General features: G+C 61.0%; 1 protein-coding gene across 2 annotated transcripts in view; it reads left to right on the forward strand.

Moving 5' to 3' along the window:
• Positions 1–711: 711 nt before the first annotated feature.
• FAM98B (family with sequence similarity 98 member B) overlaps positions 712–836 on the forward strand; it is an 18,774-nt gene continuing 18,649 nt past the window's right edge. For both annotated transcript variants that reach the window (XM_026066002.1, XM_026066001.1), the window contains exon 1: positions 712–815. In XM_026066002.1, the coding sequence (XP_025921787.1) occupies positions 751–815 (65 nt within the window). In that variant the 5' untranslated portion in view covers positions 712–750. The remainder of the gene's footprint in view (positions 816–836) is intronic.

Consider the following 836-nt stretch of genomic DNA (forward strand, 5'->3'; position numbering starts at 1 on the left):
CTGCCGCAACTGGCAATGGTTTGGGGACGCATCCAGAAAATGGCAACACAAACTGCCCTAGTGTGATAGGTGATAATTTGTTACATCAACTCGGGAAGTGATTTTACGATGAAACTAGGCGCTAAGTACGGGCTATCACCACAGTGATTGTACTGAGCCAGCAGAGCGATATTGTATTGTGAAATGTATGCGCGCGACCTGAAGGGCACCACGTACAACGCAGAGGAAGACCCCAGCTTTCATCCCGACCCCCCCAGCAACAGCCGGCGCAACCACAGAAGTTACAGGCATATAAGGGGACTGTGAGCGGGGGATTGCGCGCGCCGTTGGTGGAGCAGGAGACTCCCCGGCCGCCCAGCGCTGTTTTGCTTACTTGTGACTTGCTCAATTATTCTATTAAATTGGAATTTATGCAACCTGGCCCGAGTGGTTGTCAATTTGTCGCGTTTACCTATAACACTAGGGTCAGGAAAAAAATCTGCAGGGAGAGCGTGAAAGGATTTGGGAATCCTTTAGGGAGGGAGGGAGGGGARTGCGGGCGGGTGTGCACAGCGGGTTACAGCTCAGCCGCGCAGGCCGCCCTGCCGCCTCTCCGGGGTGCCGTGAGGGCCGGGGCCTGCGGCGGGGCCGGGAGTGGGGCCGAGGCCGAGCGGCGCGGCCGCAGGAACGCAGCGGCGGGGAGCGGGTTGCGGGGGGCCGGTTTGAGGCGGACACAGCGTGGCGCTGCGGGCCGCACTGCGCGGCGGCGGCATGAAGGAGCTGGCGCCGGGCCCGAAGATGGAGTGCGACATCTTGGACGCGCTGGAGGCCGTGGGGTGAGCGGGATCGCCACGCCG

The sequence above is a fragment of the Apteryx rowi genome, unplaced genomic scaffold (genome assembly GCF_003343035.1).
Source record: "Apteryx rowi isolate R43461 unplaced genomic scaffold, aptRow1 scaffold_236, whole genome shotgun sequence".
Taxonomy (NCBI): domain Eukaryota; kingdom Metazoa; phylum Chordata; class Aves; order Apterygiformes; family Apterygidae; genus Apteryx; species Apteryx rowi.